General features: G+C 37.1%; 1 protein-coding gene across 2 annotated transcripts; it reads right to left on the reverse strand.

Annotated features, from left to right (window-relative positions):
* Window positions 1-298: 298 nt before the first annotated feature.
* Window positions 299-22,557, reverse strand: IL17RB (interleukin 17 receptor B). 2 transcript variants are annotated; one of them, XM_058172619.1, is made up of 12 exons: window positions 22,399-22,557; window positions 21,336-21,360; window positions 19,766-19,891; window positions 16,645-16,754; window positions 14,611-14,737; window positions 14,237-14,284; window positions 12,940-13,094; window positions 12,603-12,671; window positions 7,847-7,931; window positions 7,073-7,108; window positions 3,340-3,429; window positions 299-1,823 (listed from the first exon to the last, which is right to left on the reverse strand). In XM_058172619.1, exons 1-12 carry the CDS (start codon window positions 22,468-22,470, stop codon window positions 1,246-1,248), a joined length of 1,521 nt encoding a protein of 506 aa, XP_058028602.1. In that variant the 5' UTR covers window positions 22,471-22,557; the 3' UTR covers window positions 299-1,245. The 2 variants fall into 2 exon arrangements, with proteins under 2 accessions (XP_058028602.1, XP_058028603.1); XM_058172620.1 differs by lacking the exon at window positions 19,766-19,891.
* Window positions 22,558-22,797: the final 240 nt, after the last annotated feature.

Here is a 22,797-nt window from a genome sequence, read left to right on the forward strand (position 1 = left end):
TCTTAAGCGCTCTACAAAAATCTGAGCTACTAATGGTCGAGGGAAATGAGCGGGAATTAAGGCATTCAAAGTGGGCTGGTTTGATCTCTTATGGGCATGCAGGGACTCATGATGTATTTGACTCCTCCCTTGGGCTCAGCTCGGTCATCTGCTACACAGTCCTTTTAATCCCTGGAAATGAATTAGCAACCATGTCTGTTCTGAAATTGTTACCATTCACTTTCCTAAGTACAGGAGATGATACCAAAAACTGTAGTATCAGAAATTTGGAAATAATTGTTTTTATTGGACTCTAGAGTTCATTTGTAAGTATAGTTCATTTGTAAAGACAACTGAGTATCACTAAATTAAACATTAGCTATTGATGAGAAATATTCAAAATGTAACTGGAATATCCCATTTGAGCAAATCAACAGCATTTTAAAGAATATATATCTTATGATCTAAAGTTGAAATTAATTCAAGAAAATATTTATTTATTGGATTCTCAGTAAGTTTGCTGTTGAATGTCTTATCAGTTTCAATTCTGTAGTCTGGAAGTGCAATATGAGAGGACATATTTTCAGCTAGTTTCTGGTGATCCTGTTTTGGCTCATTTTTTCTACATTTGTTTATATGGAAGTTTCAGAATGTGAATGTCATGCTGAACATGTACATCAAACATCTGGCGTTTACCAATTTATTGTGCATGGAGAGTAACCAAAAAGATGGTTTTACTTCTATGGGATGAAGCATGTTTTTTTCCCCTTTAACAACCCTGTAATCCCTTGCATCAAGGTGGAATCGAGACGACTGAATGGAGTTGAGCATTTACTTCTGGATGCTCTTCCTAACACCTATGCGGAGCTCACAGTAGTTATTTTCTCTTTATGCCCAGAAAGAGAAATATGTGTTGTGACCTAGGATTGAACTCACAGCCTCCTGTTTGTGAGATGCACTTCTAGACCACCATGCTACTCCTATGGAATAAGGCTTCTGTACTAGATTTAAAATTCTGGATTGAAGATAATTGCTGGATAGACAAACTAATATATCATGTGGTCATAGTGTAATTTCTTCCTTTTTTATTAACCTTTGTACCAATATTTAATTTTTGTATTGTTTTTGTTAGTTTTTGTATACTAAAGCAGTAAAATATAAAAATAGTGCAAATAATTAGGGATATAAAAGTATGAATGTTTCCAACTTACAACAGTAATTCACTTTTATAGTTAGAAGAGAAAAAAGCGTAACTTTATTTTAATACTATACATGCAATCCAGGTCTAATGTTAAATTTCCAGGTCCACTTCTCCTTTGCAGCGTTATATCTCTGACTCTGTGAAAAGGAAAGGTCTCTACAAAAGGAATCTATATCTTTCATTAAAAAATAGTTTGGGCAGATGCTCAATGGACTTGGGAGAACTGGGTCCGGATGTGTTTCATTGAAAGAAACAACCATGTACTTGCAAAGAGAAGAATCCATTTTCCAATCACTGCAGAAGAAGTGTAATGCAAGAGTGAACATACATTCAGAATTCTTCTGGTTTTCTATAATGGTCTTACAAGTTGAATCACACGAAGCGCTTGAGTGGGTTGGGCAAAGAAAAATGACTTTATCAGCAATTCCTTTCTGAGTAGCAAGCCATTGCACAGGTCCTATTTCAGCAATTTTCCGTTTTTGCCACAGGTCTATTATAACGTTACAGTGACAATATTCCTGTAGAAATTCAGCAAAACTTAGGACGGTGTGCTGTAAGCAGGCTTCTTGAGAATATACAACAAGAATTGTTATGGGTTTTTGTGCTGTTATAGGATGGAAATGAGCCAGATTACTTGCCAGACCTGTTTTTGAAAAAAGAGCACCACTGTTAAATTAAAACTTGGAGCAAGCAAGTTCACATTTAAGAAAGCTGGGGAAAAAACAGTATTTGTTATCCTGGGAATATACTGTGGCATATAGTTTTACAATACAAATTAGCTGACAAACATAGTTTAACATCTCTATGGAACAGCAGAATACTGAATTATAATTAATATGATACAGATAAATTCCTCTTTCAAAAACAAAATAATTAAAGACAAAAATCACTCAGGAGAGTATTGATAGGGGAAGAAGTGAGGAAATGTGTCAGTGTTAATAGAACTAACATCATGACACATAAGAAAGGATGGAGCATGCACAGAGATATGGCACAAATTTTGTCATTTGGGCATCATTATAGTTAGGAACGTATGCCAATAAATATTCTGAGGAAAATTACAATGAAACACCAATAATATCAAAGAAAACACAATCATCATGGAAGCCTAAGCCCATTATACTTTTGTTATATATTCTCAACAAAGGTAGCCTCCAGGACATTAGGAATATCATCCCCAAATTTGCAATAGCATGTGATCACCGAGCTCTACCATTTTGTACACATCTACCTTAATTTTTAGAAGAGATATTTTAAAATGAACAATATACTCAAAAGCACATTGTGTTAGAAAGAATAATAGTTATATTTTGTCCTTACAATTTTCTTGCTTATACAGTAAGTTATCATCTTGTCTCATGGGCAGGAAGTCCTAGCAAAGTTGTATCAATATCAGTATTTTGTAAGTTATTTCAATAAAGATAATTTTTCAGATACTATTATGAATCACAGAATGGACTAATGTACCACCTTCTAGTGGAAACCAACCAACCACCAAATTATGTTACATGTTTCAATTTTCATGCCCAAAACCAGATATTCTATAGTCACAACATCAAACTGACATTGGAAATAGGTAAATCGGTAGCGTACTCCAAGTTACTCAATCATCGAGGTCATGCTTGTAACTATTTAAAAGATTTCATTGTGAAAAGCTGATGAACTAGAAATATTGTGGAGTTACTGGCTTAATACTACAGTATTTCTTACTGATTAAAAATAGTTTGCTATCATATGCCACATCTTAACACTTTCTGCAGCAGCTACTTTCTTTGAGTAATTGTGACTGCCTGCATCTTTTCAATATTTTCTCTAATCTCTTTTTAAAGATTATCTCTGTTCTTTCTCATCTGCCTACCTCCCAATCATATGTCACATACTCAGAACTATTTGTATATGCTAGTGTTTGAGATGCCACAGGACCTTTTATTTTCCCAGTAAATGTTACAAAATATATGTGCATTTTGAAATCCTACAGTTTTCTTGGAATTTAGAATCTAGACAAGAATCTGGATTCAGAGGGAGCACTTCCTTTTTCCCACTCCCCCTTATGTCACAGAATTGACAGGAAAAGAGTAGCACCTAGCATTTCAATCTTCTGAGTCTTCATTTGTGGACAGGCGGGACTATACACAAAACAGAATAAAATAAGCTCTTACCAGGCCTACTCTTGAAATAAAGCACAGCAGCAACTATGCACACTATCAGAACTAAAGTGACGGACATGCCAGCATATGTTTTTTTCATATCTAAATGAGAAAGAAAACGTGTAAGACTGCAAGATTCTTTTAAAAGCTCAACATTAACTTAATAAAAAAGAACAATTGCCATTTCTAGTTTTTAAAAGATTGTAAAATGCATTCTCATGTATGCAAGTGGTCATACAGCACAGATGAAGGTGAGACATTAGAGCTTAAATGAGAAGATGTCATTAAAATATGTCAGAATAACATGGGTGGTTGTCTCTAAATTCACAAAGACTAGCAAAGCAATCTTCTGATCATGATCTAAATTAGGAATTGGCAACTTGAAGCTTCCCAGTCCATTTTATAGAATGTCCATTTGGACATTCTTCTAACCATGATTGCTGAAACCTACCAATTGGTAGGCATTTTGAGAGGCTAAGTAGGTAAATACCATAGTGAAAGCTTAAAATAGGAGTATCACCATTAAGAAACACAACTCAAAACCTGCTAAGAACTGAGACCACCTTCTTGTTTGCTACGTCTACTTCTAAGTTGTAGTTCTCAACCTCCCCAAAATAAGGGCCGGTTTAGCTCTGCCTGGTAAGGCCTGTTATTAAGAACACAAAGCCTGCAATTACTGCAGGTTCGAGCCCGGCCCAAGGTTGACTCAGCCTTCCATCCTTTATAAGGTAGGTAAAATGAGGACCCAGATTGTTGGGGGGGCAATAAGTTGACTTTGTAAATATATACAAATAGAATGAGACTATTGCCCTATACATTGTAAGCCGCCCTGAGTCTTCGGAGAAGGGCGGGGTATAAATGTAAACAAAAAAAAATGTAAATATTGACTCTGGCCACAGATACGTTGCTTATCCTACCATCATCATGATTATCACACAAAAGGAAAAAAGCCCAGAAATAACTAAAATGGTAGCCAGCCACAATGTAGAACTAATGACTAAATGGAATCTCCATATTCAGTGTCAATGTATCTGGTTATCATAAACTCAGAGACACACAAAGGAAGTCTTTCTTTGGCAACTAAAGACTGCCTATGTCAGACTAAGGACTATAAAGAAGATCTTTATGACGTTTCCAGGACTTACTACTTTTAGAATGCATAGAGCCAAATATGTGTTTAAGCTTCCATTATTCACTTTCTAAACTAAAACTCCATGCACTCATATATCCATATACCTTTGCCAACAAGTAAGGCTTATCCTGGAAATCTTCTCTATGTTGATTGGGGTCTGTAACATCCAGGACAGCAATTTTCCTTCTCGAGACAGTTTTGCAATCTGTGTTACTAAGAGTGCAATGTTTTATCTCTTGGAAATTTCTTTCCATGATCCGATCTTAGTTCATCTCTTATTATTGTCAGAAGCTGGTCATTAATTGCTATACAGTATGTTCAGTTAACAAACCATTTTAACGGCTGTCTTTGTTATAATCAAGATGAGAAGCTTCAGGTCTTTCTTCCTCCCCAACAGGTAACTGCATCCTCTCTTCAAAGGATTTTTTTTAAATCTATTTTTGTCACAACATTATATACAAGCACATATATTGAAAGGAAACAAATAGGACAGGAACGGTAGGCACTTTTGTGCACTTATGCACGCCCCTTATAGTCCTCTTAGGAATGGGTGAGGTCAATAGTAGACAGTTTTTGGTTGAAGCTTTTGGGAGTTTGAGAAGAGACCACAGAGTCAGGTAGTGTATTCCAAGCATTAACAACTCTGTTACAAAAGTCATATTTTCTGCAAGCAACATTGAAGCGGTTAACATTGTTTGAATATATTGTTTGGTCTTGTATTATTGCTATTGAAGCTGAAGTAGTCTTTAACAGGAAGGACATTGCAATAGATGATTCTATTGTTAAATACAGGTCTTGTTGGAGTCGGTGGAGTTCTAAATTTTCTAATCCCAGGATTTCAAGTCTGGTGGAATAAGATATTTTGTTGTTTACAGAGGAGTGGAGAACTCTTCTTGTAAAATATTTCTGGACTCATTCAATTGTATTAATGTCAGAGATGTGGTATGGGTTCCAGACAGGTGAGCTGAATTAAAAAATGGGTCTGGCAAATGTTTTGAATGTTCTGGTTAGTAGTGTAGAGTTTTTGGAAAAGAAGCTACGCAGAATTAGGTTTACAACTCTTAGAGCCTTTTTTGCTATGTAGTTGCAGTGGGCTTTGGCACTTAGATCATTTGAAAACTCATCATGAAAACTCCAAGGTCTTTAACAGGGTGGGAGTTATTCATTCATCATTCTTTTTACCGCATTACACAAAGACGATAAAGCCAAACCGTATGATGTATGACTAGCCTAACAGAAACATGATAGCTCAGTGACTATCATAGAGAAGAGTTCTGGGAGTTAAGTCCACAAGTCTTAAAGTTGCCAAGGTTGGAGACCCCTGTTCCAAAGCACATGAGGGAAGGACAAGAAATAATGACTAGAAGCTCATTAAAGAGAGATCCAAACTGGAACCAAGGAGAAATTTCCTAACATTAAGAACAATTAATCAATGGAACAGTTTGCTTCCCAGAGTTATGAGTACTCCATTGCTGGAGGTTTCAAGAAAAGATTGGACAGCATTTATCTGGGATAGTATAAGGTCACCAGCCTTGGGCAAGTGGTTGGACTAGAAGACCTCCAAGGCTCCATGCAGCTCTGTGATTCTGTGATTTTCATATTATTATCCTTTTTTACACTGTTATTATTTGAATTTATCTTTACTTACAATGTCCTAGAAATAAATGTATCTTTATAAACCATACAAAACTCTCTTATCTTTTTTCCCCCTTTTTTTCTGACATGGAACAGATAAAACACTGAGTAGCTAAAGATAAAAGCTATCATGGTCTGGTTTAAATTAAAAGATACAGAACAAAATAACTAAATAAGCAATTTAGAGGCTATTCTGGGGAGCATATAGAAAGGTGATTTTTCCTGCTGTCATCTTCTTGTAGCTTAGCAAATGGTTCCCATAAACTTTTATAATGTCCAATAGAGGTATTCCTCAAGTTATAACAAAATTGGGACCAGAATCTTTGTCGCTAAGCGATGCGGTCAGGAGTTGCATCTAATTTTATGATCTCTCGTCATGGTCAGTAAACAAATTTGACTTTCCTTATAGACTTTGCTTGTTGGAAGCCCTCTGGAAAAGTTCCAAATGGCAATCATATGACTCTGGGACCCTGAAACTGTTATAAATACTTGGGTACTGGTTCCAAATACCCAAATTTTGATTATGTGACCATAGGGATGTTGTTATGGTCGTAAGTGTGAGGACTGGTCATAAGTCCCTTTTTTCAGTGCCATCAAAACTTTGAACAATCATTAAATGAATGGTTGTAAGTCAAGACGTGCAAGATTCGAATATTCTATTGAACTTTGACTATTCCCACCTGAACACTTTTCTAATAAACCCTTGCATTTTTCAGTGAGAATGTTACTGTCCATGGAAATCATCTTTTATCTTCCTGATGTGTCTTTCTCAATGTGTTCCTTCTGGTACTTTTCCACATGCTGTATATGTTGAAATCTGCCTGGAAAATTTTCCTCTTTCTATGGCTTCTTTTGAAGGCCACTTATTCCAATACATGGGGTAGAGTTACTCATTATCACTATTCTACAACATTATACAATGATTGTAGAATACAATCAAATAATAATGCTGAAATTGAACAGAATATTATCCAGTACCTGGCCTGTTTACTATCGAAGCTGTAGCTTTTGGTTCTGCAAAAGAGAGAGAGAGAGAGAATTGAATATATTTCTTGAATTGCTCACATTTTCAGTACTGCACTAGGCGAACTGGTTGTTAAATTATGTGAAGCCCACCTCTGGACCGGAGGCTAAAACATATAAAGAATGGCTGCTGGAATTGGATATTTCTAGTTTAATGAAAAGAAGGACTGATAGCAGTGTTCCAATATCTCAGGAGTTGCCACAAAGAAGAGGGAATCAAGCTATTCTCCAAAGCACCTGAGGGCAGGACAAGAAGCAAAGGGTGGAATCTAATCAAGGAGAGAAGCAACCTATAACTAAGGAGAAATTTCCTGACAGTTAGAACAATTAATCAGTGGAACAACTTGTCTACAGAAGTTACGAATGCTCCAACACTGGAAATTTTTAAAAAGAGATCGAACGACCATTTGTCTGAAATGGTATAGGGTTACTTGCCTAAGCAGGGGATTGAACTAGAAGACCTACAAGATCCCTTCTAATCCTGTTATTACTTACCCATAAAGATTATTATTTTATCTCTTGTTCTTCCTATAAAATTGCTCAAAGCAACCAATTCCTTACCTCTAAGCTATTTTATTGTCACAATCCTGTAAGAAAATAGAGCTGAAGCTGCCTGGATGAGCTTAATGATCTCACTGGCCAATCTTAGGCTTGTACTAAGAAAATTACCTTAGCATATAAAGCTTAATGTTCCCATCCATAGATAAACATTTAGAAGTCTCAACTAACCAGGGATAGGTTCTTCACTGCAAACTGTTTGATAGTATGAATATCTTTTGCAGTCATTTTCACATCCTGGAAAATAAGGAATTAGCTGGAAGAAGAGAAGCAAAATAATAACACTGGTATTATTATTAAATACAGTGCTTAAGTATTGCTTTTATATTTAATTTTGCATTGAGAATTTCTTAACAACAGTGAAGAAGGTAGTGCTGTGAGAATACAATTGTAGAAAAGACATCCATTCTGCACTTTTTCAGTTTAAAAATAAAAAAGGCATGTCCCAACAAAATTAAATCCATTTTGGTTAGATGTGCATATATTCCATTAGCATAAACTGTTGCTGGAGAAACATCTATAAGATAGAATTCCTAAATTTACTTCCAATCTTTTTATGACTTAAAAGTTTTCTTTCTCACTTAGCCTTCCAGGAAAAAGATGAGGTGCATTTTATCTCCTCAGGCAGGACATTAAAATATTTCAGTCAGTAAACACATTTTTATGAGTTTACAAAGCCTGATGAAGTTCATATGGTCATTTTTAGTAACACTTTATGTGCAAGACATTGAGAGAAAGAAATAGGGTGTAATCAAGCAACAAGAAATGTGAATGATTATAACAAATTTAAAATAGCTTCTGTATATTGAGTCATACCTTTTAAAAGCCAAATCCACAAGTTTTAATTGCCTAATTTCCTCTTGAAATCTAACTACAAAAGTAAAGCCATATTAAAAGCTTGCTATTTAATAACTAGTATGTTCAGAGCCCCATGATAAAACATTAATATTAAAATTGCTTGAATTCTTCCACATTATCCTGTCAAAAATCAATGATAAACAACATTAAAAATTGCATTCAAGAACAGAGATGCCTTTAGAAACACTTCCCTTTTTAACAAATGTATATTAGGGTCATCACCTTTAAAAAGCATTTATTAAGATCTGTGATGGCACATTGGTTAGAGTGCAGTACTGCAGGCTATTTCTGCTGACTGCCGGCTGCCAGCAGTTTGGCAGTTTGATTCTCACCAGGCTCAAGGTTGACTCAGTCTTCCATCCTTCTGAGGTCAGTAAAATCAGGACCCAGATTGTTGGGGGCAATATGCTGACTCTGTAAACTGCTTAGAGAAGGCTGTAAAGCACTATGAAGTGGTATATAAGTCTAAATGCTATCGCTATTGCTATTAAGCTCCTTTCCTGGAGAGCCGAGGTGGCGCAGTGGTTAGAGTGCAGCACTGCAGGCTACTTCAGGTGACTGCTAACTGCAGTTCAGCAGATCGAATCTCACCGGCTCAAGGTTGACTCAGTCTTCCATCCAGGTGTGAAATGCTCCCAGTTCGGACCGGCTCACCTGATCCGGTAGCGATGGCGGCTGGTGGTTCGGAGAACCGGTAGCAAAAATCCCTGTCCCCGCCCCCTGCCACTGCTGAGCCATGCCATCATCAGAGGGGTTTTTTTTACTTTTAAAAGCAGTTTTTCTTCAGCCAAAAACATGCCTTTAAAAATAAAAAAAAAGTCTTTGATAATCCCGCGGCTCAGCTGAGATTATCAGAACCCTTTAAACTCTTTTTTTTAACAACTGCTTCGGCCAAAGAGGTTGTAAAAAAAAGGTTTTAAAAGGCTCCTCTGGTGATCCCAGCTGAGTTCCTCATCACCAGAACCTTTAAAAACATGTTTTCTACAAGCTCTTCAGCCGCAATGTGCAATGAAACACTTATCTAATTACTACTCCTTTCTGGCTGGGAAAGCTATGCTTTACATCAGTTGCATCAGCTAGCAACTGAATCTGCCTGCCTGAAATCTATCTCCTCAGTGAGCAACTCAATCAACCTGCTTTGCTGGCTAAGGAACTCTGGGAATTGAAGTCCACAAGCCTTAAAGTTACTAAAGTTGGAGACCTCTGATCTAAAAAATATAAATAAAATAAAATAATAAAATAAAATATTTGTGCAACTTTCTGAGATTTAGTATGTTTCTGTAGTGTTTCACTCTAACTACACAAACACACAAAATCTCACAAAGCTGTACATGGCATTTTGTGTGTGTGTGTGAGAGAGAGAGAGTCAGTTGTGTTGTGTTGTATTGTGTTGTGTGTGTTTAAAGTGTGAAAGTTGGTTTTTGAGCTTTTTGTGGCTGTGTGAGATTCCTGCTTGTTGCAGGGGCCATTTTTGGTTAAAAGCAGCTGCTTTTACATTGTGTGTGAATCAGTTGTGCTGTGTTGTGTGTGTGCAAAGTGTGAAAGTTGGTTTTTGGTACCTCTTATTGTTTTGTATACTTTGTTTATTATTTTTATTATTTATTGTTATTGGCCACCCCCACCCAGTCATCTCTCCACCAAGCCACGCCCACCAATTAAGCCACACCCACAGAACCAGTAGGGAAAATTTTTAGATTTCACCCCTGCTTCCATCCTTTCGAGGTGGGTAAAATGAGGACCCAGATTGTTGGGGGCAATATGCTGACTCTGTAAACTGCTTAAAGTAGTTTAGTTTAGTTTAGTTTAGTTTGATTTCTATACCGCCCTTCTCCCGAAGGACTCAGGGCGGTTTACAGCCAGGTAAAACACAATTATACATATAACATAAAAGTTTAAAAAACCTATTAAAAGACTAATTCAATTTGGCCGGGTTAAAACTTAAAAACAATAATATTAAATATTATTAGCAATATTAAAATTACTATTAGTTCAAGCCAGCCCTGCGCGGTAAAACAAAAACGTCTTCAACTCGCGACGAAAGGTCCGGAGGTCAGGGAGTTGTCGTAACCCTGGAGGCAGCTCATTCCAGAGGGCAGGTGCTCCCACAGAAAAGGCCCTCCCCCTGGGGGTCGCCAGTCGACATTGTTTGACTGACGGCACCCTAAGGAGACCCTCCTTATGGGAGCACACAGGTCGATGGGAGGCTATTGGTGGCAGCAGGCGGTCCCGTAAATGACCCGGTCCTATGCCATGGAGCACTTTAAAGGTGGTAACCAACACCTTTTGAATTGCACCCAGAAGACCACAGGAAGCCAGTGCAGCTTGCACAGGAGAGGTTATATGGGAGCCTCGAGTTGCTCCATCACCCACGCAGCTGTGTTCTGAACCAACTGGAGCCTCCGGGTGCTCTTCAAGGGGAGCCCCATGTAGAGAGCATTGCAGTAGTCCAGGTGGGAAGTGACAAGGGCATGAGTGACCGTGCATAGGGAATTCCGGTCTAGAAAGGAGCGCAACTGGTGTATCAGGCATACCTGATAAAAAGCTCCCCTGGAGACGGTCGTCATATGCTCTTCAAATGACAACCATCCATCCAGGAGGACACCTAAGTTGTGAACCCTCTCCATTGGGGCCAATAACTCGCCCCCAACAGTCAGCGATGGCATCAGCTGGCTGTACTGGGATGCCGGCATCCACAGCCACTCAGTCTTGGAAGGGTTGAGGTGAAGCCTGTTCTTCCCCATCCAAACCCGCATGGCCTCCAGACACCGGGACATCACTTCAACGATTTTGTTGGGGTGGTTAGGGGTGGAAATGTACAGCTGAGTATCATCAGCATACAGATGGTATTGCACCTCAAAACCATGAATTATCTCTCCCAGCGGCTTCATATAGATGTTGAACAGGAGAGGCGAAAGAACCGACCCCTGTGGCACCCCACACATGAGGTGCCTTGCAGGAGATCTCTGCCCTCCTGCCAACACCATCTGCGACCAGTCAGAAAGATAGGAGGAGAACCACCGGAAAACGGTGCACCTCACTCCTAAACCCCCCAGCCGTCGCAGCAAGATACCATGGTCGATGATATCAAAAGCCGCTGAGAGATCTAATAGGACCAGGGCAGAGGAATAACCCCTGTCCCAAGCCTCCAGAGATCATCTACCAACACGACCAAAGCCGTCTCCGTGCTGTACCCAGGCCTGAAACCGGACTAGAACAGGTCTAGATAGACAGTTTCATCCAGGTACTGGGGGAGCTGTCGTGCCACCACACTCTCAACAACCTTCGCCACAAAACAAAGGTTGGAGACAGGACGATAGTTCGCTAAAACAGCTGGGTCCAGGGAAGGCTTCTTGAGGAGGGGTCTCACCATCGCCTATTTCAGAGCGGTAGGGATGACACCCTCAATCAAAGAAGCGTTGACAATTCCCTGGAGCCAGCCTCGTGTAACCTGTTGTGTGGCCAGTACCAACCAAGAGGGACACGGGTCCAATAAACATGTGGTCGCATTCAGCCTCCCGAGTATCCTGTCCATGTCCTCGGGAGTCACAGTATCGAACTCCTCCCAGATAATGTCATCAAGACTTACTCCGTCATCCCATTCGAATCTACCCAATTTGAGTCCAAACCATCCCAGATCTGTGCGATTTTATCGTGCAGATATTGTCCAAAATCCTCAGCACGCCTTTGCAAGGGGTCATCCCGCGCCTCCTGATGAAGGAGGGAGCGGGTTACCCTAAACAGGACAGCTGGGTGGTTATCTGCCGATGCAATAAGAGCGGAAACATAATCACGAGGGCTATAAAAGCACTGTGAAATGGTATATAAGACTAAGTGCTATTGCTATTGTGCTCCTTTCCTGCAATATGATTAACCCACCCAGAAAATGCCCATTAAACTATGACCTCTTGCAGCATGATAGTACTGGCAAGGCTTATTTGAATGACTACCCCCTCATACACATTGATGAGACAGATAGCATCAGGTGTAACTTGTTTGGGCCACAAATCATAAACAGTAATACAACCATTCTAATTTGACATTTTCCTTACAAATCAAAGTAAAATCTTACCTCTTGAAATATTATGTTTCTTTCTTGATCATTCATTCTTATTTTTTCAGAAACTCTAATACTGCTTCCCTATTCCAAGAAAAATTCCAGATAAATGTATTACAGAACTTTTCAAAATGTTTAATTTTTAAAAAAAAAGAAATGTGACACTTTTTATTTCTTATCTGTTCAGCTTATAACTGCATGATGTTTTTCAAAAGCTAATGTTTACATTAATTTTGACTTTATCCAATCTGGTATCATCTGTGTTCAACTCTTATCAGCCTTAGTCATGTAATCTGACAATTAATCATCCTATTCATTCCTAGTTTTATAGCTAAAGAAGAAAAAAATATACCTTGGTAGTAGGCACAACATGAAGAATCGAATTATGGCATTCATGAGAGTCACAAAGATGGATTTTATATTTAGAACAAAAGTTACTAGGTGTAAAATTCACTTCTAGTTCAAATTTCCTGTTACATATTGTTATATTTGGATCCCATAAACTCCCTGTGAAATTAAAAAAAAATCTAGATTAAAAACATGACTGATGTTTTCATTGTTTTACTTTAAAGCACCCATGGCTTTCAGATCCTAGACAGAAAAATGGAAATAATTATAGAAATGATTAAAGAATGCCCTAAACAAGTGGCCTTTAAAACTGGCATTTTAAAAAATTACTTAACTCTTTTTCAACATTTTTTCTAAGGAGATTAATATAGCACTTTCCTGCTCTCATAGTTTTTAGAAGTATTTAATTTAATTAATTTATTGTATTTACTGTATGTTTCAAAATTATCCCGTGATTACTATACAGATAATTCCTTTTTTTGAGGACATCCCTTTGCAAGTAATTTTTAGATCACTTTAGGTGACAATTGTTACGTGAAATGATAAATCATATTTTCAGACTGGTCAACTGGGAGATAATCTGTTTCCTAGCGCCAAAAGACAAGAGTAAAATTAGCCACAACTAAATTACATAAAACAAACAGGATCTCTGATTAAGAGAAGGCGAATGTAAATAAAAGAAAAACCTAAGTGGGGGCCTGTTATATGTGTTAGGATGACAACCCCAGGTTTCCTTTTGTAACCTTCCCAGAGTCTTTTCAGCTGGGCATACTATAAAAATGTTAAATAAATTAAACAAACAAACAAATTCCTCAACTGACATTAACCAGAGACTGTGTATTGGTCCTGCAGAGCAGCAAATAGGAGAAAAAATGAGGTGCGTTTTTTTAAAAGTAACTTCTAGCTGAAATCTTATAACGAGAGAATTTTACATGCTAACGCTACATCAGTCAGAAAAGAACTGAACTGAATTGAAAAGCCATGGCTGTATACTAGTAGAATGCACAATTTCCTCAGATAGATTCCAGTTCTAAAAGGTTACAAAGCTTCTCTACATAAATGCAAAAAACGCATTAAGGACTGTTAATTAAAACGGGCAGGAAGAGCAACATAATCAAATATTCTTCTGTGGTTAAAAAAAAATAGCAAGCATCTTCATCCTCTTGGTGCCCCTGGATTCCCTGGCATTTTACTTATGAGTCATAGTTTATGGTCCCCATTGCACTTAATATCTTGAAATATGCTTTATAATAAATTTTAATGAGCCTTAGGGTAATGAATTAATGAAAATAACTGCTTACCTTTTTCAATACAGTTTTGGCAATATTTCATGCTATTATCTTCACAGTCTGAATTTAAATAAGAGTTTTTGCATTAGAAATTATGAACATTTATAATATCTAAATCAATTGATTCCAGTTATGAGAAAAAGCTTTTAAAATAAAGATTAGGAAAACTGCATGAAAGTATAAGCCACTGAAGAGCAAATGAACACATTCTAAATCAACAGATTAAAAATCATGCTTATTCTATTCATCAAACAAAGCTCGGCTGGACCCATTACTTTTAAGTATACGTATAACAGTTTTATATATTTATATATACATATCACCTTAAAATTTCAGAAGCCATTTAAAGGTGAAGATTTGTAAATCAACACTATTTAATCAGTTACCTGGAGAAGCTAGCTGTTTCTGTATTTTTGAATGATCTTCATCTATATTTGCTGGTGGAAGGTTGTAAACATCAATGAAGTAATTAGTATTTTCTTCTACAGAGAATCCAACAAAGTTGAATTGCCACTGTAATTAAATGTATTTGAAGATTATATAATTTTGGATATATAAATGTATTTGAAGATTATATAATTTTGGATATGAACTAATCCATTTTCTTTTTCTGAACCATATTCTTTCAAAAATGCAAGTAAACCAGAAGAATATACTGTATACTCCTCACTTACTCCATTTTCCACTGCTGATTCAATCTGGTATATTAATGAAATATTAAGATGAAAATATCAATAAAAATATATAATGGGATTTTCTAAGTGCAGGTTTATTGGCCCAGAATAGAAAAATTAGAAATCAGTTGCTAATAATACATGACACAATTTGTTGGTCTAAATCTGGTTTATATCAGGCACTATCTAGCCAGAATTAAATCTGCTATTTGATTAAACCATGTTGGGAAGCCTTGTTAAGAGTATCCCTATCATAAATCTGACACAGAAGTTAATTCAAATGAAAAGTCATTTTTTAAATTATAATTCCATGCATCACCTTGAACCACATGCAAAATTTGGATTTATCTTAAAATAAAACCATAGCATTCTAATTTTTAACGATCTCTTAAATAAGAATTTATCTTTCAACGCTTGGATATAAATTATTGTAGTATAACTCTTTGTGATTTATTGTACACTATTATCTTTGATATTTAATTTCATTTTAACAATGACCTGCAGTTTTAAAAATCAATATAAGATATTATGTTATTTCATTTATGGAAAACTTATAAAATATTGAAAATTCTTAATTAACAAATGTCCAATCATGCTTGTAAATTCTCTATTTATTTTCTGGGTTGTTTTTCTTTTTTTTCTCTTTTTCTCTTTTTTTCCCTTTTTCCCTTATGAATTTTTAAAGACAGTTTCATTTCACTGGACCTTCAACCCTAACTTTAATTGCTATATATCTTGGGGGAGGGTTAATTTATTAGTACTATTGTTCTTTATAATTTTGATTTATTTATTTTGTTGCTTTTGTAATCTGGCATGCTATAAACTACTGTAAGGATATAAATATTCAACCTTTGACTTAAGTGTTAAATATGCACATATATATAATATAATATTTTGATTTCTAATCTGAGTTGCCTCAAAATTTATCTTGGGTTACTATTTATTTACTGGTCATTATTGTTTACTGTCGAACAAAGGATTTGGTAGGATTTTTAAAAAATTCAGAATGTGTTTTTACCAGGGTGGATTTGATTTAAATCAAATCAATTTAAATCATATTTTTAAAAGAACAACTGTCATCTCTGTCCTGTAGCAGCTCCTCCTCTGACCTGCTGTTGACTCACCAACACTCCCAATATTGCAGAATATACAGCCTCATGCTACATAAATAAACTCCATTTCATGCTGAATAAACTAAATTATTAATGTATCTTAAATAGAAAACTATTTTTAGATAGGCTTTTACTCCAAAAGCATTTTATTAAAAATAAATTTAATAAAAATAAAAGAAATCTGATTTAAGTTTTAAAAATCTGATTTAAATTTAAAAAATCTGATTTTTTTATTTTTTATTTTTTAATCGATTTTTATCCACCCTGGTTTTTACTTAAACAAAATGGTTCAGTCAATAGATCAGACAATTTTCCATTTTTATGATACCTTAATATCCACCAACCAGAGCCAGTACAAAAAATGAATTAAAGAATAGAAGCTTTGAGCATATTTAGAATACTGAAATTTATTTTTATCTCACAATAATTTTACATAAAAACCAGATTTTTGTCATTTCAGCTCAGTTGATAAGCTACACTATTTTTGTTTTATTGTACAGAAACAATTTCTAGTCCAACTTGCCATGTCTTAAAAGAAATAATTTACTGTCGCATTAGGTTACTAAACTGACTAAAATCCTATTCTAGTAGCACAACATAACAGCAGCAAACCACAACTTAAAAAAAAACTCACTTTTTGATGTTCAGACATGGTTTGACTTTGAAATGCTTCTAAGTAGTCACATCGAATACAGCCTTGATGGAATTCACATATCTTGGTTGCCTTCAAGTATTTTATACTGGCTGCAAGAAAATTATTTTGTCAAAGAATTCTAGTTTGTTTTCAAGATGTTATCAGTAGCAGTGCTATTCCAACTACCACAGGTCTCCCAAAGACATATAGTATAATGATAGATTTGCGGTTACATTTATTACTTTGAGCCAATTCTGCATTCTATTCCATGCATCTATCTACATGCTATCGAATACTGAAATATATATTTGTTCTCTTACTGCTGGATTTTAGATGTAATCAAAGTGTTTTGCATATCCAAATCAGACAGGAATCAGAAAACAGAAACAGCAAGGGAAAACTGTATAATATTTTTAATCCTCCCACCCCCAAGTTAAAAAATTAAGGAAATATGTGTTTGCATTTACGGTTCCTATTTTTTATAATTCCTAACAGACAGGAAGCAGCAAGTGAAGCTCGGCAAAATCACACCAGATACCTGTACAACTAGCACAGGAGTCCCCCAGGGCTGTGTGGTCTCTCCACTTCTCTTCTCTCTATATACCAATGACTGCATCTCAAACGATCCATCTGTTAAACTACTGAAGTTTGCAGATGATACAACAGTGATTGGTCTCATTTGAGACGACAATGAATCCGCATACAAACGGGAGGTTGAACGACTAGCCTCATGATGCAACTGGAACAATCTGGAACTGAACACACTCAAAACAGTAGAAATGATGGTAGACTTTAGGAGAAACCCTCTCATACTATCACCTCTTACATTACTAGACAACACAGTATCAACAGTAGAGACCTTCAAATTTCTAGGTTCTATCATATATCACAACCTAAAATGGACAGCTAACATCAAAAATGTCATCAAGAAAGCACAACAAAGAATGTTCTTTCTGTGCCAACTCAAGAAACTCAAACTGCCCAAGGAGCTGCTGATACAGTTCTACAGAGGAATTATTGAATCTGTCATCTGCACTTCTATAACTGTCTAGTTTCGTTCTGCAATCCAACAAGACAGACACAGACTTCAGAGGATAATTAGAACTGCAGTAAAAACAATTGCTACCAACTTGCCTTCCATTGAGGACCTGTATACTGCATGAGCCAAAAAGAGGGCTGTGAAAATATTTACAGACCCCTTGCATCCTGGACATAAACTGTTTCAACTCCTACCCTCAAAATGACACTATAGAGCACTGCACACCAAGACAACTAGACACAAGAAAAGATTTTTTTCCGAACGTCATCACTCTGCTAAACAAATAATTCCCTCAACACTGTCAAACTATTCACTAAGGTTGCATTACTAGTACTATTACTCTTCTCATCGTTCCTATCATCCATCTCCTCCCACTTATGACTGCATGACTGTAACTTTGTTGCTTGTATCCTTACGATTGATATTGATATTGTTTCCTGATTGCTTATTTGTAAACCTTATGACTATCATTTTGTACCTTATGATTCTTGATGAATGTATCTTGTCTCTTTATGTACACTGAGAGCATATACACCGACAAATTTCTTGTGTGTCTAATCACACTTGGCCAATAAAGAATTCTATTCTATTCTATTCTATTCTATTCTATTCTATTCTATTCTATTCTATTCTATTCTATTCTATTCATTTGAATATTAACTTTGTATTAAATATATATTTAAGTTTTAAAAGCTTTTTGTTCACATACAAAACTAAAAAAAGTTAAAAGTGCTTTCAGTTATCCAAGAAGCAGCCTGCAAAATGTTAAGGAAAGAAGAAGGTTGTGTCTTCTTTTCTGATTTGATTCTTTTTGCCTTATGGGACAGCAATAAAGAGATTTACATTCTTCTAATAACATTTCACATTTGTTCAAAGAATAACATTTCCTACGCTACAAACACCGAAACAATTAAAACAACACAGCCAATCTTAAAAGACTGAACCTAAATCAGACTAAAAACATGAAAAAGCCAATGCTGTGGGAGAACAATCACCTAACATCATACAGCCACCTTGCAGCCTTCTCATGGGCATCCCAAGGTTCCTAGAAAAACACACTTTAAGAGCTTGCTGGAAGGCTATTAGGAATGGCACCAACCTCGCCTCAGGGGAGTAATGTTCTAGAGGGTAAAAGCTGCAGCAGAGAAGGCACGTCTTCTGGGTCCACCAGATGGAATTCCTTAGAAGGCAGCAGGGGTGGATTCCACTTACCTTTACTACCAGTTCGCAACAGGAGCGCACGCGCTTCTGCTTATATCACCCATGATGATGTTGTGGCAGGTGGGAGGAGCCTCCCACCAGTTTTATTACCTGTTCTACAGAACCGGACTGAACCGGGAGCAACCCACCCCTGGCAGGCAGGACCTGCAGCATACCCCTCTTGCTGGACTAATAAGACAAATAGACATAATTGGGAAAAGGCAGTTCCTCAAGAAACCTGATCTCATGCCATCTATGGCTTTATAGGCCAAAATCAACACCTTGAATTGCACCCAGAAGCAGACTGGAAACCATTGCAGCTCATGGACCATCTTAGGAATACACATAACTGTTAGTGCAGCCACACTGTTCATAACTGAAGCTTCCAAATGTTCTTCAAAGGACAGCCATATGCAGAGCATGTTACAGTAATCCACTCTGGAGGTGACCAGGGTAAAACTCTGAGCACAGTCTCATGATCCAGGAAAGGATACAAGTAACACACAAAATGAAGTTGTACAAAGGTTCTTCCAGCCACAACTGCTACTTGATCCTTGAGCAGGAACGGTGAATTGTTCACCAGGTCTGTATAGGGTGGTGCCACCTTATCCACTATCAAAGATGATAAAGTCCTAGATCCAGAAGGCCCAAAATGCCAGAGCTACTTAGTTTTATCAGGGTTTAGCTATGACTTGTTGTTCTCCATTCAAAGCCCACAGCCTTCAGGAACCAAAAGAAGACAATCACAACATTGCTTACTTCCCAATCAGGGTAGAAAGGGCATATTACAAGTAAGCATTACAGTATTTATTATATAGGAAAGTATTTGTTATATTTAATAAAAAATATTTATTGGCCTATTACTTAAATAATGAAATTTACCGTCTGCATTAAGGATCCAGGTTATGTTGAAGTTACACATTCCTTGTATTTCAACAATCTTGATGCTGATATTAAAAAGATCTGCTGGTGTGAATTTATGTTCTTGTTTCAACTCACGATGAGGCCCTTGCAAAGAATGAAAGTGAGGAGTGAGTATATTTGCAGGGAAAACCTCCAGCTTATTAGGCTGGCCCAACTAGCCTGCAAGACCTTGAAGCCTTGGATGAGGTACTCTTCCTTCTCTGAACACCACCATTCATCCCCAGAAAAATCCACACTGGCAGACACATCATTTAGAGTTGCCTGCTGCCTCGGCTACCTCGGCTACCCTTTTGGAAAGGATACAGAAAAGCCGAAAGCCACAGAACCAACATCTATAGGAGCTGGACTGGAGAGTTTGCCAGTAAAAGTCCAGCTGCACTATGATTCTTTTTTGGCTATCCTATACATTCCTTTCTCCAAGCGAGAAGATTTAGAATTAAAGATCTCTTGATAGATTTTGGCAGCCATTTTACCTCATACCTTTCCTGAAGGAGAAGATGTAAGAAGAATCAAAATCACACAAAAACATGTGTGTACTAATTTAGCCTGCAGAAACATCCTGCTTGCTGTCATCAATAAATTTCCACGTGCTAAACAGTTTGAAATGTGATTCCCAAGATCATTGCTTATTGTATGTCTGTTTTAAGTTCTTATGATGGCTTAAACTGCCAGGAAAATACATTCTGGTTCAGAAAATGAACATTTTTTCTTGCATAGGAATGACATTAATTTTTTCAAAGTGCAAATATTTACACTGAAATTTAATTTTTTTCCCATTAAGTGTTGGAAATGTGAACTTGTCCTGGAATATATTATACGGTTTATGCAAAACCGTTTATGCAAATCCTTCCTATGCACCGTTTTATATACCTGCTGCATTTCAATAATACCTTTCGGGAAGTATATGTCATGACTTCATCCTTCCCTGCCAATCCCTTGTTTCTTCTTCATTCACTTCTTCACTACTTCCCTACCACTACTAATTCACAATTGAAGATATTAACAGTAATACTATCACAGTATAATATTAAAAAGAATGTCATGTTCTAAAGTCAACTCCCTTGAGAAAGTCACTATTATTTATTTGCAGAGGAATCAACATCGTTGCATTCTTTAAGCGTTATTGATTTAGTCTGCTTTATGCAAAAGCATTGGACTAGAAAAGGTTAAACATTATTTCCAGGAATGACAAACTGGTCAGATATTATTCAATTCTGTGGACTCTAGAGAAGGATTTTTCACAAGAGACTTTAAGGCTGGAGACTTCAGTTCTTTCCTTCCTTCTGTGTGGCACTGATTGCCATCTGTGGTCTTTGTCTGGCCTAAGCAGTCAAGGAAGGGCAAAAGTCAAGCAGGCATATGATGAGTATACTTGTTTGATGCACATTGATTAAAAAGGCCACAAAGACTTCATATAGTGACGATATTTTAAACCACCTACAATGGCAACGGGGTGTATGAATGTCCAATACATGCAACAGAATTTTAACAATTTTAACACCTAAAACCATATCTTATTTATACATACCATCTTCTTTATAGCATTTGATACCCTGTAATGAAAAAGAAAACCAGGATTAAAAGAAAAGGAAATGTAATAAATAAAATGTTACTTTCTAGGAAAATTGTAAGCTGCCCAGGGTCACTGATTGAGATGGACAGCTATAGAAATGACTGACTGACCAAGCCAGTTAAGTGCTAAAAAGATTTGGAAATGCTGACTTATTAATGATTATATTTATATTCCACCTCTCCTCTAAGGTGTTCATAGTTGGGTCCATTTGACTCATCCTCTTTCACCTTCATCATTTTTCAATTCTAAAAAAAACCACTGGCAAAACAGATGTTAACCATTAGTCAGTGAAGTATGGTCTCAAACAAATGGGTTAAGAAGCTAATCTACATTTAGCTATGGATATGGCACTTTTTAAAAAATATTCATTAAACCCATAACTTGTTGGGTTGCAGATAACAGCATGCCAGTGATAATGGAAATCTTGCAGCAGGACTCATATATAAAAAATAATTTTCCATGGCTCTTTTTTAATTGCTGTCCTTTAATTCCAATAAGAAGAGCACTGTTTTCAGCCGAGTGTTGATCTTTAAATTTTTTGTACCATTATATATATTCGAACCCTGAAATTATTGGCCTTTTTACAAGTCCATTAAGAAAACATTTCTTCCCCAATCTCTGATCACTTTTACTCAAAAACAGTTCCTAATTTCAGAATTAAGTCTTGCACCAGGATGAGGCTAATTCAGTTCTTGTTTTATTAAGTAGTTTCCCTAAAGCATGCTATGATAACAGACTATTGCTGATATTTCAACTAATACAAATTAGATAAGCCATACTTCGTAGGTTTTTCTGCTGAAGTCTTCAGCAGAAATGGTTCGCCCAAAGCCCTGCCTGGCAACCAAACATCTCCTACGCAGAGGAGAGCTGAACCTTTTGAAAGCCACTTTCCAGGCAGAAGTTCAAATGCCTGAACTTCTTCAAAACCTCCCGAATTTCTGCGGGGAGCAGGAGAGGGGCAAGGCTCGAAGCCAATGCAGGGAAGAAAAAGCGCAGGCACTTTTGGGGCATCGCTTACCTGCTGGGCTTCTCCCTGGAAGCTCTTCCCGCTCAGCACCCAGCCCAGCAGCACCCACGCCGCAGCCTTCATTACAGCCCGGCTCTTCCAGGAGCTCCCTCCAAGCCTACCCGCCGCTTCGGTCGAGCGCTGGCTCGCTTGCTCTTCTCTCTTCACCTCCTGAGGAAGACGATTCAACTAATCCTCTTGGTTTCCCTCCCCGCCGCATTATATGTTTCCTCCGCCCCTCGCCTCATCGCAACCTATAGCTCCGTTAAGAACTCGCCGCTCAGAGGGAAGAGAAGAGAAAAAAATAAGAATCCGGTCGCACGCTACCTTTCGCAACCGAGGTGCCAGAAAGGGCAGACTACCGCCCTAGGCGATTCTCAACTGTGGCAGCTTGGAGATAGGTGGATTTCA

The sequence above is a fragment of the Ahaetulla prasina genome, chromosome 2, assembly GCF_028640845.1.
Source record: "Ahaetulla prasina isolate Xishuangbanna chromosome 2, ASM2864084v1, whole genome shotgun sequence".
Classification (NCBI taxonomy): Eukaryota; Metazoa; Chordata; class Lepidosauria; order Squamata; family Colubridae; genus Ahaetulla; species Ahaetulla prasina.

Coding starts and splice junctions, on each gene's coding strand:
- IL17RB (XM_058172619.1), bottom strand. CDS start 22,470: ATGAAGGCTGCGGCGTGGGTGCTGCTGGGCTGGGTGCTGAGCGGGAAG. Junction 14,738..16,644: donor CCATGTCTGAACATCAAAAA/GTGAGTTTTTTT, acceptor ATTTAATTACAG/TGGCAATTCAACTTTGTTGG. Junction 1,824..3,339: donor TTATTTCAAGAGTAGGCCTG/GTAAGAGCTTAT, acceptor TTTCAAAAACAG/GTCTGGCAAGTAATCTGGCT.